The following is a 20,473-nucleotide window of genomic DNA, read 5'->3' on the forward strand; positions in this document are numbered from 1 at the left end:
TTAATGTTTAAGGAGATAAAACAGCTTTCTGGACTGGTTACAGTCTCCTAAAAAACAATCAAACTAAAAACAACTTTTATTTTAACCCTTACCCCTGTATTTTGATCCAACCCTTTTCTGGACCATTTTAAAAATAAATAAATAAATAAATAAATAAATAAATAAATAAATATCAAGTAAGTAAGTAAAAATAAAAATAAATGGTAGAATATCTGTGAGTTCAGCAGTTTTCTTAACCTCAAAGACGTCTCTGAATCTCATCTTAAACAAGATGTCAGGATTCAAAACCTTCCTGAGCCCAGCAAACATCTTTACTTCCTGGGAAATATTTATTACAGCTACTATTGCTTGTGCTTTCCTACTATCAGTCTGGTGTTGAGATGACTTTGTAAATAATGTTAGGAAAAAGCTGAGTTATGTAGGACTTTATGTTTTAAATGTGTCTCTCCTCCGAGTTTAGCGGCTTCTGAAAATATATAATTTATCTTTTTGTCTTCAGACCTGTTTGATGCAAAAAAGGTAAAGAAATTTTTTTGTAAATATCCTGAATAACCAGCAGAATAGGAAGAACCAAAATATGTATGCTTTAAATAGGAAAGAACAAATGTATTATTCTTTGTTATCATTGCATGTTTAAGCTCATTTTAGCCTAGCATAAAATGTACAGTTTAATTCTACACTTTTTAAAAAATATAAATTGTAATGCACACACTTTAGACTTGTAAACTTACAAGATTCTATTAAAAGTATAGTTTTTGTTGTGCTTTCAAGGAACTTATATTCTGAGAAGGAACAAGAAGACATTTATATTTTTAAACTGGAATTAGGAGCAACTGATTGTAATTATTCCACTTAGGCAGATACAGCACTGTAAGAAGGGTGTAGTCATCCTGCCAAAGGCCCCTATAGTCTTTAACAAAGCATAGGTTTGTAAAAGAAGAAAAGTCCACAACATTAAAGATTGAGCCTTGACTGTGCTTTTGGGTATTGGCCACTTTGAGAGTTAGAAGAAAGATCCAACCCAAAGACGCAGTCTCTGAACTATTCATTGACCTCTGCTGCTCTGTGTCAGGTCAAGTAAGAACAAACAGAAAAGGAAGAAGTAGGCTCTCCAATGTGAAGAGAGATAATGCCTAAAACCAAACAGTTTTCAGATTCATCAATCTGAGCCCTATCTTCTTCTGATCCTTTATTATTAAACACAGACCTATCATAGAGTTTCACAATCTCTTAGTTCACTCCGCATGCCACCCACATTGGTTTCCTCTGCTGAGCAGCCTAGTATCCTTGAGGTTCACCTTACACTTAGGTCTAAGAGCAGACATACTGAGATTTGCACACAATCTATAGCCAAGTGCCTAGGCCCACCAAGGGCACCTGCTTCAACAAGGAGGTGTTCTAATAATCCTTTTGTACCCCTCTTGGGCTGAAGCTGTAAGCCCCAGTGATGCTATCATTATTACCAGTCTTATATAAGGCAGGTTGATGCTAACATGAAATCACAGCTCTCATAGTATCAAAAATACTGAGAGGCAGGAAAAAGAGACAAGCCCATACAACCTACAAAGACTGAGTTACAGGTCATCAAATTTTCCATATTTTTTTCATTCATCAGTATAGATTATCTTCTAAAAGTAAACACTGTGTGGATTTGCTTAATACTCAAATTTTTAAAAGTTTTTTGCAAATATACAATGTATGCAAAGGTAATTCTGCCTTTGAAAATAATCATTTCTGAGAAAACTTACTTAGAAGAGAGTGGAAGCAAAGACTCTGGCTGTTTTGATTAACCCATTAACAGATATGTGTGTGTGTGTGTGTGTAGAGAGAGAGAGAGAGAGCGCAATGGAAAATAAAGCATTTTAGCAATTTGGTTTGAAAATATCTACTAGACTATAGCTAACTCATGCAACAATTATATTCCAAAATTTCCCAGGAAAAAGGTAAAGAGATTTCAGAGTAGCTTCTTCAGGTTCTTCCCAAATAAACAGAATATTTTAGAAATCCTTAGATAATAAGACAGATCAAAAGAAATGGATATATAGCAGTTTAACATTATACTAAATGAAAACATTATAATTACAACAGTAAAGATCTGTTGACTATCATTCTACTTCCTTTGGGTCTGCTTTAATAAATACTATTTGCAATATAAATAGACATTATTTACATAAGTGTTTACAAAGGGCCTCTTATTATAGTAATTATATTTATTGATTTCCATTTCTCTGAAGAGCACCCCTTATTCTCATTAGCATTCCCTACTCTATTACTGAGAAAAGATATTTGGTTGCTAGAACCCTGTTTTGATCACTAATAGCGTAATGAAATCACAGCGTTACTGTCTTCATAGAGTGTAGCTGGAGGGTAATTAAGCATGTTTGTGTTGGAGTGTATCTATTTAATGCTTGTTTTGCTTGTCTCCTATTTTCCTTCTTACAGATTTTTAAAAGCATTGGCTCTGATGAGACTGCCCAGGGGCAAGGAAATCGGAGGCTGATCAGCTTTTCTCTCTCAGGTATGTTTTGCTCACCTGAAGGCTTATGGAGAGAATAAGAATGTGAACCAACAGTCAGGAAACCCACTTCAATTTGACTCTTACCTAAAAGTTACCCAACCTCTCTGTGTCTCAATTTCTCCATCTGTAAAACAAAAATTGTCCTCATGAGGACATTGGAGGATTCAATAAATAATAGATTCAACAGCACTTTGAGATGATGAGAAGAGAAGCTACTATTCTACTTCTCCATTTCTAAGTAGTGTTGCAATCATAAGGCCTGTGTGCTCAGCACATCAAATATTAAATATTTAATAGATCAGAATTTTAAATAAGGAAAGGTTTTATTTCTTGAAATGGAACCATGACAAGGAGATGGAAGATTTCTAGTTCTCTCAAATTCTCTTAAGAGTGCCTCAAGTTCTAGTACTCTATACATACAGGTTGAAGGGGTGGGGCAAGAGATGGGATCCAAGGAAGAGCTAGAAATTTCCAAATCTCTTTGCTCCTGTCATTCAAACCAGAAGTTACTCAAGTCTCTGGCAGAACTCCATTCAATTAGCATATCTATAGAAATGCAGGCTGGGACCAAGGCAACATCTGAAAGAGATGGAGAAGCATTCCACCCTGTTACCATAAAGGTAATTGGAGTTTTTATAAAGTGGAGGTAAAGAAAAGCCTGCAGAGAGAAGAAACAGCCAGTAGACTTTTTGTCTAAATAAAATCTTAATTAAGCCCAATTCGTAAAACCAACAAAACCTGAGCTGCTCAAAAAGGACATTTATGGAAAAACCTGTGTAAATCATATAAAGTCTGTAATTTAGTTAATATTATTTAATTAATAGTTAAGAGTAATTTAGTTATTTTTTTTAGTTTTAATAATGTACCATAGTTCTGTAATATGTTAGTAGTTGGGAAACTGAGTAAATGGTACTATACTATCTTTGCAACTCTTATGTAAATCTAAAATAATTTCAGTATTAAAAGTATAAAGAAAAACTGAATTGCTCTTGCTAAAATGTTATATGAACCCCATACACTCAATTTCACCCTAAGTTGTCTTTGAGGAGATGTAATGTCATGAAGCTCTAGGATGCTGGTGAGTATAGTTTGAGAAACTATTGCCTTATTAGCTTGTTGTCAAACCAAAAAATATTGCAGGCCATAAATGTCAGAAATTCAAGATCACACTCATGTACTGTCCTTGGGAGATAGACAATCAACTGGGGCTTTTCATATTAAAGTAAGCCCCAGTAATGCAAATGCATGTCTAAAGTTCCACTGATAAGTGATTATAGCAAGGTTACAAGATACAAGGTTAATATACAAAATTTCAATCACTTTTCTATATACCAGCAATGAAAAAGTAGAATTTGAAATTAAAAATACAATGCCATTTACATTAGCACCCCCAAAATGAAATGATTAGCTGTAGATCTAAAAAATGCATAAGATCTATATATAAGGAAAACTATAAAATTCTGATGAATGAAATCAAAGAACTAAGTAAAGGAAGAGATATTTCATGTTCATGGTTAGGGAGTTATAATACTGTAAAGATGTCAGTTCTTCCCAACTTAATATATAGAATCAATGCGATCCCAATCAAAATCCCAGCAAGCCACTTTTTTTTGGATATTGACAAATGGATTCTAAAATTTATATGAAAAGGCAAAAGACCCAGAATAGCCAATATAATATCGGAGATCAAAGTTGGAAGACTGACACTACCCACTTCAAAACTTGCCATAAAACTAGGAAACAAGACAATGTGGCATTGGTGAAAGAATAGAAAAAAAATAGATCAGTGGAACAGAATAGAAAGCCCAGAAATAAACTCTGATATAGTCAACTGATCTTTGACAAAAGAGCAAAGGCAACACAATGGAGTAAAAATATTCTCTTCAATAAATGGTGCTGGAACAATTGGACATCCACTTGCAATAATAAAAAAAAAAATGAATCTAAACACAGACCTTAATTCCTTCACAAAAATTACTCAAAATGGATCATAAACTCACATGTAAAATACAAAGCTATAAAACTCCTAGAAGATAACATAGGAAAAAAAGCCTAGGTGACCTTAGGTACGGTGATGCCTTTTTAGATACAATACCAAAGACATGATACATGAAAGAAATAATCAATACATAAAAAAATATATAAATTTGAAAAATAATGTAAATATTAAAATTAAAAACTTCTGCTCTGCAAAATACTATAATAAGGGAATGAGAAGATAAGCCACAGCCCAGGAAAAACTATTTGCAAAAGACACACCTGATAAAGGGCAGTTATCCAAAATATACAAAGAACTCTTAAAACTCAATAAGATGAAAGCAAACAATCCAGCTGAAAAATGGGCCAAAGACCTTGGCAGAAATTTCACTAAAGAAGACATACAGATGGCAAATAGTAAATGATAAGACACACCACACTATATGTCATCAGGAAAATGCAAATTAAAACAACAGTGAGATATCACTGCATGCCTGTTAGAATGGCCAAAATCCAGAAAACTGAAAATACCAAATGCTGACAAGAGTGTAGAGAAATAGGAACTCTCATTCATCGCTGGTAGGAATGCAAAAATAGTACAGACACTCTGGAAGATATTGTGGTAGTCTTTTACAAAATTGAACATACTCTTTACCATATGATCTGGTGATCACATTGACTAAAGTTTACACAAATGAGTTGAAAACTTAAGTCCATAAAAAACTTACACACAGATTTTTATAGCAGCTTCATTCATAATTGCCAAAAGTTGGCAGCAATCAATATGTCGTCCTTCAGTAGGTGAATAGATAAATAAACTATGGTATATCCGGATAATGGAATATTTAGTGCTAAAAATAATGAGTTATCAAACCACGAAAAGACATGGAATGTATATTACTAAGTGAGAAAAAGCCAATCTGAAAAGGCTACATAGTGTATGATTCCAACTTTCTGGAAAAAGCAAAACTATGTAGGCAGTAAAAAGATCAGTGGTTGATAGGCATTGGGGAAAGAGATATGAACAGGCAGAACACAGAGAATTTTTAGGGCAGTGAGAATATTTCTGGGCTTTCTATAGGCATTGGGGAAAGAGATATGAACAGGCAGAACACAGAGAATTTTTAGGGCAGTGAGAATACTCTGTATGATACTCTAATGATGGATATGTTTGTGAAAACACATAGAATATACAACACCAAAAGTGAACCCTAATGTAAACTATAGACTTTGAGAAGAGAAGTAAAGTATTTATCACTCTTCGATGATGATGCGTCAATCAATGTAGGTTCATCGATTATAACAAATATACCACTCTGGTAGGAGGTGTTGATAATGGGGGAGGCTATGCATATGTGGAGCAGGCAGTATGTAGAAAATCTCTGTACTTCCTCTTAAATGTGATGTGAGTCTACCACTGCTCTTAAAAAAAAAGCCTTTTTTATAAAAAAAAAAAAATCCATTGACAACATTAGCATGTATCTGTCTAGGTTAAAAAAAAAAGTGAAGAACCCCAATACTTTTGTATTACTAGGGCAAAAAGCTAACAACTCCTGATTTGCTATTCTTGTGTTTCTCTTGAAATGTTTGAGAAGCAAAAATTATTTTTACAAACCTTCAGAAACAGTAGAAACCAGGAAAGCTACTCAACTACCTGCCAAAAATGACGAGGAATTTTTACTAACCAAAGCTCAGTGAAATCCTAAAGCCTAAGAATGATGCGATGTCAGATTAGTTGTGTGGAACTGGGGAAGGAAATGAAATCCCTCTCTATTAATTGGTTCCCATTTTGGCTCCGCAATGCAAACATGGGCTCACAAACCCACCATAGGAAAGAAAACCACCTTCCCAACTTAGTTCAAACAATTGGTTCATCTCCTATAGCTCCCCCAAATATAATTTTTTTACACTTATTCCAAGGCAAAATTGCCATCAATTAAATATGACTGGAGTGGTAAAGTTAGCAGCTAAAGAAGCAAATCTGGAATGGTCATGGAAGTATGATATTCAGTAGCTGAACATATATATGTGTTAATTCACTCAATCTAGGAAAAAAAGAATAAATACTACTTAAAGTATCATAACAAATCCCACGATAAAAAGATCAACAAATCTATAACTAAGCAAACCCATAAAGTATCAAAAACTTGACTAGAGATGCCAGTCACCTCCAAGTATAAAAGTAGAGACGAAGATTCCAACAGTAGCCAGTTGGGTGACCAAACTAACTGAAAAGGACAAAAAGGACTAGAAAGGACAAATAACAAGACTCCACAAACTATTCATGAACAAATAGCAGACATTTTGACTTGAAGAATGTGTAGAGAAGAGATTCTACCTCATAAAAAAGTTGAAGGACATAACAGTCAAGAGAAAAAGAAATAGTTCATTGATAAATATCTACTGAAGCATTTATCATTCCTCTGCTTGTACTCTCAATAAAATACAGGAAAGCTTAGGACCTATTAAGTAAGTTTAAGATGAGGAAAAATAGTAAGAGAGTTCTTTGAAGCTGGCAAAAATAAAAACTTAGAAAACTAAGTGTATTTGTTTTCTATTGCGTATATATGTTTTCTATTGCTGTTGTAACAAATTACCATAAAATTAGTGACAACACAAATATATTTGTACAGTTCTGAAAGTCAGAAGTACAAAATGAATCTCAAGGGAATAAAATCAGTGTGTCAGCAGGAGTGGTTCCTTCCTGGGGTCTCCAGTGATAAATTCATTTCTTATCTGTTTTAGGTTCTAGAGTCTGCCTGCATTTTTTGGCTCATGGTTGCATCATTCCAATCTCTGCTTCATTGCACATCAATTTTTCCTCACTATGCCCCTCCTAATTCCATTTGATAAGGATTCTTATGATTACATTGGGCTCATCTAGATAATCCAGAATAATCTCTTTATCTCAGTCGATATCCTTAACTTAATCACATCTGCAAAGTCCCTTATGCTATGTAAGGTATACACATGTAAGGTTTACACAGATTCCACGGATTACATTGTGGTCATCTTTGGGGGTGGTGGGGGACATTTTTCTATCTATCACAATCAAGGAGAAATGTAATTCCAAAAGGTACAAACATAGAATTAAAAGTGGGTTTTAGAAAGCCATAAAGAACACAGTCACCACTACAGAATTAGAATTAGTAATCTGGTAGACTGACTTGAGAGTCTCTCCCAGAATGCACAGATGAAGGGCAAAATACAGAGATGAGAGGGGAAAGGATGGATGACACATACAGCACCAACACATACGTAATTGGTATTTTCAATGAAGAAGTCAGAACAAATTGAACAGAAACAATAATAGGAGAAACGTTTTTGAGCTAAAGATAACTTCGAATCTTTGAATTAGACTATTAAGTGCTAAGGGAAAGTGTTTATATAGAGATTGTATTTATATTATATAGAGATTGTATATACAATATGAAATCAATTATGCAAAGAAAAATACTGGAAAGTAATAAGGAAAAAGTCTGGTAATGGTTGCCACTACATGGTACAAGTTGAAATAATTTTAAAATTCTGTTTCTTTTCATTCTGAACTTAAAAATGTTATAATAATTGTGCATTATGTTCATCATCAGAACAAAAAAACAAATGCAGGTAAAAATGGGAGTAAATTAAGTATTCTCCCATTAATGTATCATTTACTTCTGGAAAATCATAAAACTCTATATGTTCTTACAGACATTCATTCCAACAATTTTATAGTTAAAGAAATTGAGACCTGAAAGAATTAAATAGATTTCCTCAAGTGATAAAGTTCAATAGTGAGTGTTCCAGAATTAAAACTAGGTATGCTGACTCCCAGTTCCATGCATTTTTCTTTACACTCATTGTTGCAACAGTTTTCAAATACTTTTACTCCATGAAACATGTATTTTAATAAGATCCAAATTGAACTTAACTGTGTAAATCTTTATAAAGCAAAGTACAAGTTTACTGAAGGACATGAAAGAAGACCTGAGAAAAAAATAAAAATGTTTTTGAATAAGAAGCAATATAAAGGTACCAATTATCCCAAACTTAATCTATAAATTCAATGGAATTCCAATCAAAATCTCAGTATCCAATCCCAAAATCTAATGGGTTTTCTTTATAGGTTACCATCTTCTTTTCCCTGGCTGCCCTTCGAGAATGCCCATTATTTTTTGTGTTTCCTTACCTAATGGTATCAGCTAGTTCTTGTATTTATCTTTCATTATTTTTCATTCTTTGGTCTCTCTCTTCTTACAATTTATTTATAGATTTCCGTCTTCAAAATCACTGATCCTTTCCTCCATTTGGTCAACTCTATTTCCCAAGCTTGCTATTTCATTTTTTATCTCTTTCAGTGCGTTCTTCATCTCCAGAAATTCTATTTGGTTCTTTTTGAGGGTTTCAATCTCCTTGCTAAAGAACTCATTCTGCTCATCTAACTGTTTTTTCAACTCCTAGAATTTTTGATATGAATTATTTTGGCTTTCATTGAGTTTTTTCAGAAGTATCATCCTGAATTCTCTGTTATTTAAATCGCATATTTCTATGTCTGTAAGCTTATTTTCTGGAGATTTTTCTCTTTCTTTCTGAGCTGCTTTGTCACCTTAGTTGATCATAGTGTTTAATAGACTATTTCTCCACCTGGGCATTAATGGAAGTGTATTCTGCTATTTTTCCAGAAAGATTTATTACATAAATGTCTCTCTTTTGCCCATAGCTATGAAGGAGTTTTTCTTTTGGTTTTCAGTAGGTGACATCTAATCCTCTTGGATCCCTACTTTATATAAAGTCTTAATAATGCCTTTTTTCTTAAAATATTCAATCACACTCGCTACCCTCAGTCTCATTCCTTGTCATTGTTAGCAATAGTTTCAGTAGTGTTTGCTCAGATTCCCTTGGGGCTCCACAGTGTTCAGTGTTGGAGGATGTGGGGGATATGCCCTCTGAGTTGGGGGATAGGGGCTGCTCCTCAGCCTTGTATTTTGCAACAGCAACTGGTAATAATCAGCTGTTGCCTCTCTGCCATCTCCACTTCTCTGCTTTCTGCCCTGATCCCTGGAAACTGCTGCTGAGAGAAGCTCGCAGCTCTCTTAGGTAGGGCTGTTCAGGGAATCCACCACACCTTCTCCTCTTCCCCTCTTTTTGCAGGAAGCTGGGGCTGCGAGAGGCAGCTTCATTGTTTCTCCCAGTCTATTGCCTGACTCCTGCTGTTCTGACCTGTGGTAGCTCTAATTTGCAGATCCCATGTTAAGTTGTGTCGATGTGCAGGTTGGATGTTTTTATTGAGTTTTAGATGTTCAGCTTATTGTTGTTTCAAGGGGAGAGATATGGAAACATCTCTCACTCTACCATGTTTTCTAGAATAGAATATTTTTAAAAAAAGATTCATTTACACTTGAGAATTTAACCTATGTCAATGTTGATGTTTCTATTAAAAGGTAATATAACTTATTGATTATAAGCACAGACTTAGGAATCAAATAGACTGGTTCAAATTTTATTTCAAATATTGACCAATTCTGACAACTTTATCAAGTTACTTAATACATAAGACTCCATTTTCTCTTTCTCAAATTAGTAATATACAATTTTATAGGGTTCATGGTTCAAATTAAATCAGATAATGTATTTGAAGGTCATTCAATGGTTTCCAGAATTTAGTGACTTGCCGATAAGTGGTAGGTGGTAGGGATGGACCTGATGAGATGATAGTAGTCATATTATTTTATGATGAATAAATCTATAAATCTATATGTCTGTTATACATCTATATATCTATATCTATATCTATATCTATATCTATATCTATATCTATATATCTATATCTATCTATCTATCTATCTATCATCTATCTATATATGTCAGGATCTCCAACACCATCCCAGATTTGATGATTCACTAAAACTTAGCATATAATCATACTCATGGCTACAACTTATTACATTGAAAGAATATAAATAACCAAAGGCTAACGGTGCTTGGAGAGAAGTCTGGAGGAAATCAGGGCCTTGCTTTCATGGGTCTTCCCAGTGGGATCACACAGAATGTGCTTATTTCCCCCATCAACAAGTTGTGACAACACATGAAATGTTGTATATCAGGGAAGCTCATTACAGACTAAGAGTCAAGGTTTTCATTGGGGTCTTGTCACATAGGCACCTCTGCCTAGCAAATACCAAAATTCCAGATTCCCAAAAGGAAAGCAGGTGTTTAGCATAAACCACATAGTTTACATACCCAGGTTAGATAAAATGAGCCACTCATCAGTTCTGAGGTGTGGAAACCCTCCAGAGATCCAAGTTCCCAGACACTAGCTAAAAACCAACCTTATGAACAACCCTTTTTAAGGAGGGAAACCTCAAGTTGCTGTGTTCTCTTTTTTCTGCATATACTCCTATGGGTTTTATACATTTCTGTGATGGTTATTGTGCTTTGTATCATTTTTCCCTTGGGTTTTACAAATTTCTATGATGCTTATTGTACTTTCTACCTTTTTCTCTCCTCATTGCAGTATATTATAATTCAAGAGTAAGAATTTTATTATGGAAATAACATTAAATCAACTCAAAATAACTTTTAAGTAAATTTATATAAAAACTTCTGTACTTTATTCTTAGTAAAAAATTACTCAAACACATCACAATTTATACTATGGGTTGGGTATCAATTCAATGTATCTTTACCTCCATTTCTTTCACTGATATATAAATGGAAATAATTTGGGGGAAGAAGGGATACTTCAATAATAGAAAACTTTCTAATTGTGTTTTTGACATCATAAATATATTTCTAATAAATATAAAATGATTTTGATTTATCCTAGAATAATTATAAAACATTATCACAAATGGTCTTGTTCTCTCTCTCTCTCTCTCTTTCTCTCTCCCCCAACTCCCTTCAGCATGAAATTGTACAGGATCAGACAATTTCAATTAAATGAAACAGTTCAGTTTTCAAAGCGTTGCCTGACAGCATGGTTATTTAAAACTCTCCTCACTGATATGCATTTAACTCCATGGAAACCATATTTTCTTTTCTCATTTCTCCAGTGTCCATGCTCTTTGCTGTTTTAACCCTCCTTTTTCTCTTTATTTCTTCTAATGTTCTCTTATTCAGCTAAGATCATATTTACTGTGAGGCTATAACCCTTGTTTTTTCTTGTGTCTTCACTTTGCAGAGAAATTTTCACCTAGGTCCATAAAATTTCAAAGTTGGATTTCCTTACTCATTTTTCATCTAAGTTTTCTAAGGTGACCCTCACCCAATCCCATTATATTAGCCTGCCCAAAGAATACTAAAGTCCAACCCAGTCAAGGCTAATTGTCCTCGCTTGAAAAGCTTAGTGACCATAATACCAGTCGTATTGATTTATTACAAGGATTTCTCACCAAAATAATTTAATACATACCAGTAAATGTTCCATATAGTGGATTATACAGACATATTTGCAATGAGGTAGAAATAGTCTAGAGATTAAAAGATTGTTCGATGTTTTAGATGGACTTTTCTCCTTTTGAAAGGTCTATTATGATCTTCAACCTCACTAAAACTCATTTAAATTAAACTATCTTTTATTTTATAGATTTCCAGGCCACGGGTTTGAAGAAAGGGATGTTTTTCAACCCAGATCCTTACCTGAAGATTTCCATTCAGCCTGGGAAGCACAGCATCTTCCCCGCCCTCCCTCACCATGGACAGGAGAGGAGATCTAAGATCATAGGCAACACCGTGAATCCCGTCTGGCATGCTGAGGTGAGTGCCCTGGGCCCTAAGAAGACGCCTAAGTGACCAAATGAAATGATTGATCATGAAGAAGTTCATGTGCTACTTTCTCTTTCTTAGAGTCCCACACTCTACCACTAAATTCATGGCTTTCTTGATCTTAGAAGGGAGCTGTGTTCTCGATGGGTTGCAACTCTCAGGATTCTTGATAGAGTTCCTCAAGGTAGTACCAGGAAATCATTCATTGCATTTACACTCAGTAGCCATACAATAGCCCCTTTATTTGGATCCAAACCTGTACCTAAAAGCAGGACAGCCTTTCTCTCTGCCTTTGTGTGGGAGAAAGAAGAGTTTTGATTTGAGCATTCTCATATTCTAATCATACATGTGGTCCTTAAGCAAGTGGGACAAATTTTAAATATGTCCCTCTGGACTAGTGCCAGAGATGTTAAAATAGTCAGCTTCCTGGGACAGATAAATCAATAAGACTAGAATAACCCTGGGGTTACATTTGCTTGATTAAATAGACATAAAGCTTAATTGTTCATCCATCTTCCTGGTTCACACAGTGCTAGGCAACTTGTTGGAGTATTAAATTGTTTGGTTTTGTCTAATGAAAGCCTTTCTCCACTCCTGAACGTGTCTCCACCACCAGCCAGGTACTAGAAGGTTTCTTAACAAAACCATGGGTCAGAGCTAGCAGAAAGTTGTCACAACCCATTTGGCTGCCTAATTTGCTCTCTTTAGCTTGAGGGTATAACCTGCAAACTATGTGGGTAAGGAAGCAGAGAGGCTTAAGGCCTGAGCATGGCAGCAGTCTAGTACAGTAAAAGTGCAGCTTTGTAGTCACACAAACCTTGGGTCAAGTCCCATATTGACTAGTTAATAGTTGTGGAACTTTGAGAAATTATCCTCAATCCAAGTCTCATATTATCTTATGGAAATGTACTATTCCTACTCAAGACATTTACTTTGGACAGGATTCTTTCCTTTATTCTTTAAAATGGATTATCTCTGATATAGAATCCTTGAACACCTTTAACAAGAAAGTGTAATTAGATATTTGGGGGCAAACATCTTTAAACCACCTACTTCCTAGGCTTAATTAACCCTACCCAGAAGAGCAACATAGGGGCTTTTAAGTGGACATAAGGGAAATGGAGTTGCACTTAAACTTCCTGCTACTTTAGTTATTCACAGATTCTAAAGCACAGATAGTGCCATTAGTATGGAATAATGAATCTTAAATTATTTGTTTCTTTAGTCTTGGCTATTCTCACCATCTATTTCTGCACTCCTAGCTGCATTCCTAGGAATAATACAAGATGCCACAGACATTTATAGTACATGAAATAAAAAGACTTCTCTCTGAAGAACTTTAGAGCAACTTGTTCTAAGGTATTTAGTCATAAAGGTGTTATATCTCAGAGAACATTTGTAAAATCCAGCACCATCAGAACGTTTTTGGACCTCCTCCATTCTATCTAGCATGCTACAGTTAAAGTTAGTGTTCTAAATAAGTTTCAGTAAATGTTTCCCTGATGAAGCTCAAATTTCTCAAGTTGAACAGAGAGTAACTGGCTGAGCTGTGATTTGAATAAAGGTTTGTGTGACTGTAAAGCTGTTCTTTCAGCAGGTAGATTATACTATAGTGCCCAGTGCCCACATGTGGAAGTCATAGCTCCTGTGAAGAGCATTCAAGGCCTTCTATGACCTGGCATTGCTTACCACTAATATCAGTTAAGGATGCATTTGGCTCTAAACTAAAGGAAGCCTAGCCATCTGTGATATTTCTCACAAACAAGAAGTCTGAAGGGAGGTGGTTCAGGCAATGCAGTTGCTGAGTATAGCCACCAAGGACTGAAGCTCTCAGCATCTTCCCATTACATCTTAGCATAGGGCGTTTGTCTTCCTATCTTAAAGCCTCAAAACCAAATTCCAAGCAAGAAGAAAACCAAAAAAAGCCAAAGAATTCTTCTCCTTGTAAGGCTTTGCATATTTATTCTGTAAAAGCCCTTCCTGGCAAAAGCCCTATTACCTGTCACAGGACTTCACCTGTATAGGAAAGCCTAGTGTTCTGCTTTTCTAACTCTATAGCATGGAAGGAAGAGGGGAAGGTAGTTATATATGAGTGTTAGATAAACCAGTTTATGTCTGCAATGTGCTTCAGCTTCCCTCTCCAGTACCTTCTACCAAAGACATTATGCTAAGGCTACTCTCGATAGCTGTTATTCCCTAGTTGCCCCTTGTGCATTCAAACAGCTAAATAGTGTCTTTACTTATACCTGATTGATAAAATAGACATTCTCAGTTACTCCAACAAGCAACTCCACTCATCCATCGAGTCTCAGCTAAAATACACCTCCCATGTGAGGCATTCCTTGGTGCTCCCACCCCACGCCTCACAGGGAAAGTGCTTCTTTCTCAGTGCTCCCTTGACCAGACTTCCACCATAGTGTCACCAGGTTGCCTTTAATGTGCACATCTGTCTTTCTCATGGGACTCTCAGCTCCTCAAGGAAAGGAATCATAACTGATTTATCTTGATACCTCTAATTCCTGTAACCTAATAACACATTAAATACTATGCCAAGCAATATTCTAAATGTTTTATATAATTAATTCATTTAGTCCTCACAACAACTCTTTGAGATATGTATTATTATAATCCCAATTTCTAGATGAGGAAATAAAAGGCACTAAGAAGTTAAGTGATTTTCATACAACTAGTGAATGACAGAACCACAATTTAAAGTACTTTTCTTCACAGATTAATGCTGATCAGTTTTATGTGTCAGTAATTGTGAGCAAATTCTGGAGAGAGTGTCCATACCTTATATCAGATACTCAAAATGATCGTTATACCCCCTGACCTTTCATAGGAAAAAAAAAAGTTAAAATCTGTAGCCAAAGACAGTTATCAAAAGGCTTAAATGGGTCTTTCCAGCTAATCATATGAACCTCTAGAGGATAAGTTTGAAGGATAAATGAAAATGTTTTAAAATGGAGAAAGCAAGGTGAAGTTCTTATGTGTGATTATCCATTTATTTAAGAAATGTTTATTGTGTATCTACTCTGTAGTAGAAATGAAAGCCCCTGGAAAGACACAAAAATGATGGAAAGCTAAAACCACTCAGACTAATGGAAGGAGACAATACAATAAAGTCATGCTCTATTCAAGGTGTGAACAGAATGCTGGAGAATACCGAGGGAAGACTTCAACAGAGAGTGTACTTTTGAACTTGGGTCTTGACAGGAGATGAGACGTGAGGGGAAGGACACTCCAATTAGAAGGAACAATATGTGCAAAGGTACCAAGGCATCCCACACTTAGGGAACTCTTTAGAAATGTCATGTGGTTAGAGTTTTGTGGCGTACATGGACAAGTGATGGAAATTGGGCTGGGCTTACTCCAGTTGCACACATCCAACATCATTTCCTTATTCCTTATAAAGAAAAGCTAATGTTGGTTTCTGGATCTCATATCACCTTGGTGAATAAGTAGAAGATCCCCTGCTCCTACGGGATTCATGAAATCTTTAAATTTCTTTGCAAGAAGGTGAGAACGAAACTGTCCTACTTTCTGTATTTATTGATTAATATACAAAAGATAGTCAGTGAGAAATAATTGAAGTTGCCTGTACTTAAAAGCAAGAATATTTTTAATGTGTAGTTTAAATGCTAAATTTATTTCTATTATTAATGATGCATTAGTCTGATGTGATTTTTTTCTAATTTATTCAAGTTCAAACTTGAAACATTTTTTGCTGATTAAAACATACTAAATCTTAGAAAAATTAAAATTACTATAGAATTTTAAAACGAGAAGGAAAACTGAGAGTAATACATATTAAATGTAATGTAAAATAAAAATAATAAATTAAAAGTTTTTCATATTGGTTAATCATTTTTTTTTCTTTATTATTACTGTAATCAAAAACTATTTTCACCCAGGGAGCACTCTCCTTGACTTTCCAGGATGTATCTAATGAGCATTGTAAGGTCATAGCTACACAAAGAAGTTAAACAGAAACAGCAGCACTGGGTCTTGGGTTATTATTATCAGAGAGCTTATGTAGAGAATATATTCATATCCCTAAATAAAACAAGGAATTCCTAAAAGCAAATTCTCAGAAATATCAAGTGGATTGAGCAAATATTAAAATACAGCCTGGTGCCATGGTCTTTATTAGTCTTCACCTCATTCCCCCTATCTCTGTCTTAAAAGCTGGATGGATTAATTTCCACACATGCACTATCAGCCTGCTCCAATCTGGTCACAGATTAGAACATTGGGTCTTGCTTCATAGAGCTTATATTTTAATGTGAGAAAACAAAACAGAAATAAGTTAACAAGATAATTTCAATGGAAATAAGTAACAAAGGAAATATCACATCGTAATATGTTGTTCATGACTGAGAGGAGCTACTTTAAATATCTGGTGGTCCAGGAAGACCTTTCCGAGTTGCTATCACTTTAACTGAGAAGCTAGAAGAACAAAGACCTGTTTCAGACAGTGTGGAGGCATGAATGTAATGAGTGTGGCATGTTTAAACTACAGCAAGAAGGTCACTGGGACTGGAGGATAGTGATTGTGTGAGGCTTGGAGCTGGGATATAAGGTGAAGTTGGAGAGAGGGATAGGGACCAGCATCTTGTAAACCATGGAAAGTGGTTGGGATTATATTCTAAATGTGATAAGAAGCCACTGGAGTAGTTTAATAGGGAAGCATCATGTGCTAATTAAAAATTTATAAAAAACATTCTTGCTGCTATGTGTGGAATGGATTATAAAAAGTAAAGAATGGAAGCAGTTGATTTCTGCATTGGGCCTTCATGGAGCAGCATGTAGCACACTAACACAAAAGTACCTAATAAAGGCAGATAAAATATATTTTTTAAAAAACTGCATTTCTGATGACATCAGAGAATGGTCAAGAAAACCAGAATTTGCGTGGTCAAAATTCTGGAGAGAAAGGAATTTCAAATGAGCCAATTTTCAACATCTACTTTTATGTGGTATAAGAAGGTAGGCAAAATGCTGCTGAAGATCAAAGAAGAATTTGCTGTAATCCCACAGTACTGAAGAGACAAAACTTGAAAATCTGGATCCTCCCATGTGGATGGGTTCTAGCAGAATCCCAGATTCTCATTTGGATCCCTGGCTGGCTATCATGTAGGATCAAGGCAAACCAATGGTAGAAAACTTCAAGACAGCTCTGACAGCTCAATCACTCCCAATTAATTAAAATTATCTTACTCCAGTGACCATAGAAACCATAAGAGAAAACAGAACAGCGATCCAGAAATAATGGAGTTAAGCAATCTAACAGATGTATGTTCAAAACACTGGTTATAAAGATGCTCAATGAACTTAGGGGAAGTGTAACTTTAACAAAGAGTTAAAAAGCATAAAAATGGAGAGAGAAAAAAAGTGTCTTCAATGATTGAGGCTCTGTTCATCCCTCTGGCAACCAAATCAAAATTGTGATGGAAACAAGGAGCAGCAGCAAAGAAAAGTTGTCTGGGATCTTGATGAATAAGCCATGCAGATAGGGAGATCCAAGTAATCACCCTGCAATGGCAGAACGTAGAACAGATCTAGGACGCATGCCTATCGGATCTCCAGCAGCTGAGAGAGATGGAGGCTGCAGCAGCAGCAACAACAGAAGCCTCTTAAAGGGGCCACGTCTGCAAGCAGATTTTCTTGATGGCAGTCCTGCTCGCTCTGAGCACCACTGCCAATTCAGCTGAGTACAAGGAGCACCAGGGACTTACAGGAAGACATTGTCGGAGTGAGGGCCTAGGCGAGACTCGCTCAGTACAGAAGTGCCAGCGATATCCATTGTTCCCTGCTGAGCCCTTCCCCCTCTCAGTGCACAGACACAGCACTGCCATAGCTGTGACGTCATCAAACAGAATAACAGAGATTGTACCGCCCAGAGGATTCCCTGAAACTTGCCTCCCTCAACTCTCATTCCTACCCAAGCCACTACCAGGTATATCATCAGCAAGTCAGGTGCCCCTTGCTGAGCAGTGCCTAGACTCACACTGGAGGCAGCTGGCCGTCATTTCTGGTGTGGCCTTTTGAGGCAACTATAAGCACAACATCAGTTGATTGCTTGCTGAATCTTAACAGGTGGTCCCAGAGGGGTAGAGGCTTGGGCTAAATTTGGCCTGTAGCTGAACCCCTCTCAGGACTGTGCCTGAGATACCTACTTCACAAATCTACACAAATAAGCCTGGGAGACTTAGGAGCTTTGCTTAGTACATAGAAACAGACATGGAAAGGCAGCCAAAATGGAAAAACAAAGAAGCAGAAACCATATGAGAGAACAGAACAGAGATCCAGATTAATGGAATTAATTAATCTTACAGATGTAGATTTCAAAACACTGGTTATAAAGATGCTCAATTAACTTTTGGGGAGTGTAGATAAATTTGGGAAGTGTAGATAAATTTGATGAAGTGAGAACTTCACCAAAGAGATAAAAAACATAAAAATGAAAATGGAAATGATAAAAGGGAACCAGTCTGAAATGAAGAACACATTACCTGAGATGAGAAGTATATTAAATGGAATAAATAAAGGAATAAAGAAAAGGATCAAATGCCCTATCTAGAGGATGGGAAAGCCAAGGACACACAATCAGAATGGCAAGAGATGAGATGCCAAGACTACAAAAATAATTTAAAGAGCGTATGGCACATGATTAAGGGTCCAAATATCCATCTGATCAACGTAACGAAAGAAAATCAAGATATCGAACAGCTATTTGAAGAAATAATGATGGAAAACTTCCCTAACCTGGTGAAGGAAATGGACATAAAACCCCAGGAAGCTCAGAGAATTCCAAAAATCAGGGATCTAAAGAGGCCCACACCAAGACACATCATTATTAAAATGCCAAAAATTAAATACAAACAATCTTAAAAGCAGCGAGAGAAAACAGATTAGTTACTTACAAGGGAACACCCATAGACTGGCAGCTAATTTCTCAAAAGAAATTCTGCAGGACAGAAGTGTTTGGCACAAAATATTTGACTTGATGAAAACTCAGGATCTACAATCAAGATACTTTATCCAGCAGAGCTATCATTTAGAGATGAAGGACATATAAAGAGCTTTCCAGACAAAAGTAAGCTAAAGGAATTTATCAACACCAAGCCAGTACTACAGGAAATGTTGGAAGGATTTTTTTTAAAAAAATTTAATTTATTTATTCAGTTTTTATGGTGACATTGGTTAACGAAAGCCAATAAGTTTCAGCTGTACATTTTAACAATAAGGTATATATACATTTACACTGTATGTTCACGTCTCATAGTTAGATTTCTTTCTGTCACCACATATTTGAACTCTTTTACCCCATCTAACTCCTTCTTTACCCTCCCCCTTAGGGTGGAGAGACATCTTTAAGAAGAAAAAGCATGTATCAAAAACAGGAATATATAAACAAATTAAAAAATAAAAATCATATGATCATATCAATAAATGCAGAAAAAGCCTTCGACAAGATACAGCATCCATTTATGATCAAAACACCTAACAAAATCAGTATAGAAGGAAAGTGCCTTAACATAATAAAGGCCATATATGACAAACTCTCAGCCAACATTACACTTAATGGTGAAAAACTAAAAACCTTTCTTCTAAGATCAGAAACAAGGCAAGGCTGTCCACTGTTTTCAATATAACATTGCCACTATTTTCAATATAACATTGGAAGTCCTAGCAAGTGCAATCAGGCAAGAGAAAGATATCAAAGGCATCCAAAGAGTAACAAAGAAGTCAAACTGTCACTATTTGTGGATGACATGATTTTCTATATAGAAAACCCTAAAGACTCCCAAAGAAGACTTCTAGAAACAATAAACAAATATAGTAAAATTTCTGGATACAAAACCAATGTTCCGAAATCCATAGCGTTCTTCCACTCTAATAATGAAGTGTCAGAAAAAGAAGTGGAAAAAATAATTCCTTTTGCAATTGCAACAAAAGAATAAAATACCTAGGAATAAATCTAACAAAACATTTGATCACTTTTTGTTTGAAATGCAATCGCAGCACACAAAGGATACCTATATGCAAAAGCAAGCATATAAACAAATCTTGTACCAAATATCAGTTATATGAATTGTGTCACTTTGGATTATACTCATTACTTTGTCCTTCTGTTCATGTGAATCTTTGAAGACTGGTTCTTTTGTAAAACCTCTTTAATCTTGCAATAAATATGTACATATTAAGGAAAACTTATGGAAAGGAGTG

At 35.5% G+C, this 20,473-nt stretch overlaps 1 protein-coding gene across 1 annotated transcript in view; it reads left to right on the plus strand.

Annotated features, from left to right (window-relative positions):
* HECW1 (HECT, C2 and WW domain containing E3 ubiquitin protein ligase 1) overlaps window positions 1-20,473 on the plus strand; it is a 486,667-nt gene that overhangs the window by 292,226 nt on the left and 173,968 nt on the right. Inside the window, exons 5-6 of the mRNA XM_006925348.2 lie at window positions 2,443-2,518; window positions 12,063-12,232. Of these exons, the coding sequence (XP_006925410.2) occupies window positions 2,443-2,518; window positions 12,063-12,232 (246 nt within the window). The remainder of the gene's footprint in view (window positions 1-2,442; window positions 2,519-12,062; window positions 12,233-20,473) is intronic.

This window comes from Pteropus alecto, unplaced genomic scaffold (genome assembly GCF_000325575.1).
Source record: "Pteropus alecto unplaced genomic scaffold, ASM32557v1 scaffold109, whole genome shotgun sequence".
NCBI classification, from domain to species: Eukaryota; Metazoa; Chordata; class Mammalia; order Chiroptera; family Pteropodidae; genus Pteropus; species Pteropus alecto.